Source organism: Montipora foliosa, chromosome 10, assembly GCF_036669935.1.
Source record: "Montipora foliosa isolate CH-2021 chromosome 10, ASM3666993v2, whole genome shotgun sequence".
NCBI lineage: Eukaryota > Metazoa > Cnidaria > Anthozoa > Scleractinia > Acroporidae > Montipora > Montipora foliosa.
Window position 1 is genome coordinate 18,114,805 of NC_090878.1, and position 2,500 is coordinate 18,117,304.

Sequence of the window (2,500 nt, forward strand, 5' to 3'; positions counted from 1 at the left end):
AAATTGAGTCTTCCTCCACACTGTTCCAGAGCTGAGAGGAGAAAAGTTGAAAAAGTCGTTACTCGAGCTCTCGGAGGCCTGACTGGTAAGCATTTTTACCCATTTTCGTTAAAGATAACAAAAAGTTAAACAGTTCGACTAAAAATTAAAGTTCCGCACTCGCGTCACAAAATAATAGATATATTTTGCATTGCGTTTACCTGAATCAGCAAATGGTAGGTTGCTGCATGTACAAAAAAGTATACAAATTCACTTGTTCTTCCTCGTCTCTCTTCTGAGAAATTGCTCGCTATCTGTAGTTAACAGGTAAGAGATACGTTAGAATCAAACGGGTTTCTAGGATTTTCTGCCAAAACGTAAATTGCAGGCTGATGTTTGGGGTTGGCGTAGTCTCGAGAGCTCTCGCCTCCCACCAATGTGGCCCATCTTCGATTCCCGGACCTGACACCATAAGTGGCTTCAGTTTGTGTTGGTTCTCTACTCTCTGCTCCGAGCTAGGGTTTTTCTCCGGTTTTCCTCCCTCAGCAAAAAGCAGCATACAGCTGATTCCAGCTGGTTGTAAGCCGTTCTCCAAGGTCATACATGAACCGTGTAGCGGCTGCCACAGGCGCAATCGTATGTTTACGGTTCCACCTTGTTGAGCTGCGTCGTTGCTCTACTTTGCAACGACGACTAACGCGACTTATTTTATAACCCAGAAGTGACGATCTCAGTTTACGGTATTACCTAAATTTAGAATATAGGTCCCGCCAAAAAGTGGCCAATCAGATTGGGCCTAATGACTGCAACTCTTCTGATTGGTCTGCAAAAAAAGTAGCGGCATAAGGGATTGCTTTTGCTAAATGCTAAATCGTGCGCGGAACACAATGCCGCTTATACTGGCCAGCAGGCCACTTCCGCCCATTCAATACACAATTTTAGGGAATTACTAACAGTTGCATGGCTTGATAAAATTTTTAGGTGAGTTGAAAGGCAGGTACTATCCGCTGACCGATATGACTCCAGATGAACAACAACAGCTTATCGATAATCACTTCCTGTTTGACAAACCAGTCTCCCCGCTTCTCACATGCGCGGGAATGGCACGTGACTGGCCAGACGCGCGTGGAATCTGGCACAATGACGACAAAAACTTCCTGGTCTGGATAAACGAAGAGGATCACGTACGCGTTATCTCGATGGAGAAGGGAGGAGACATGCGCACAGTCTTTAATCGCTTCTGTCGCGGCATCAACGACGTTGAGACACTCATTAAGCGCCAAGGACACGAGTTTATGTGGAACGAACATCTAGGGTACATCCTAACTTGCCCGTCTAATCTCGGAACAGGGCTTAGGGCAGGAGTGCATGTGAGATTGCCACTTTTGAGTAAGGTCAGTATTTATTTCAAGAGAGTTCTACATGATAGAGCAGTTTGTTTCATTGAATATCGAGAGTAATTTTGCGTAAACTTTAGTGATTGGCTCATAAATCCTACGCTATATTCTAAGCCAATAAGAGGTTAAAGTAAAACGAAACGAAACGTGCTCTGGCAAGCGTCATCCTGCTCTTAGCGCCTTCTGCATGAATTCGCCTTGCGTAGTGATTCAACCTCGATGAAAAGCCCTGGGAACGCCGTTAGTTATGATTGGTTCATGTGATTGTCAGCCTCTGTCGTGATTGGTCAATTTTGGAGGAATCAGGAAGAAGATATCCTCACAATGATTTTCCCGCGCTAAGCACCTGACAATCGTTGCTGCACGTATTTGTTTTGCACTTGCGCGATTAGGCCTTCTAGTTTCCCGCGTTTTACCACACTGCCTGGCCCCTGCCTTGCGCATGTCAAGAGAGCTTCCATGCAAACGTGGTGGGAAATATAAACTATTACGAGTTTTTATTTGCAAATTTTGACAGACCACACTAACTCAAAAGAGGCAGCACATGTGAAAGAACGTCTAACTTAGTTACAAATTAAACACTTTTTATCAACGACAAAAAGCAAATCTCGTTCTCTAGAATTGAAAATTAAGAATACTATTGAAGATTGAAATGAAATGTATCTAACTATATATATCGTGGTAATTAATGGAATTAATGAATGAAGATCTTTCTCGTAGTCTCAACAACTTTTAGCGTCTTTTGGCCGCTAAAAGGTGTTAGAGACTACGAGAAAGATCTTCTACGTTTCAACAAAGCTTCGCTGGATATTGGTTTCCTGCAGAAATGTAAGTTTCATTGAAGTGTCAGCTGTATTTAACATTAGGGCTCTCATTGAATTTGGCCGTTCGCTATACAGAAATCAAAGCAAACAACTAGTATCAAATGGTAGGTGTTTTATGGTTTCTTTTTGCAGAATCCAAATTTTGATGAAATTTTACAAAGATCACGGTTGCAAAAACGAGGAACGGGTGAGTTAGGGACAGGGTTATTCACACTTTGCCCCCATGAGAAAGAGAGTGGGAGATGGAGAGAGAGAGAGAGAGAGGGAGGGGGAACCGAGAGGGAGAGGGGTGGGGGATTG

The 2,500-nt window shown here is 43.4% G+C and overlaps 1 protein-coding gene across 1 annotated transcript in view; it reads left to right on the forward strand.

Annotated features, from left to right (window-relative positions):
• The window catches only part of LOC137973239 (creatine kinase B-type-like), a 5,297-nt gene that overhangs the window by 645 nt on the left and 2,152 nt on the right, over window positions 1-2,500 (forward strand). The window contains exons 1-3 of the mRNA XM_068820013.1: window positions 1-85; window positions 961-1,373; window positions 2,333-2,387. The exon at window positions 1-85 is cut by the window's left edge and continues 645 nt beyond it. Coding sequence (XP_068676114.1) covers window positions 1-85; window positions 961-1,373; window positions 2,333-2,387 — 553 coding nt within the window. The remainder of the gene's footprint in view (window positions 86-960; window positions 1,374-2,332; window positions 2,388-2,500) is intronic.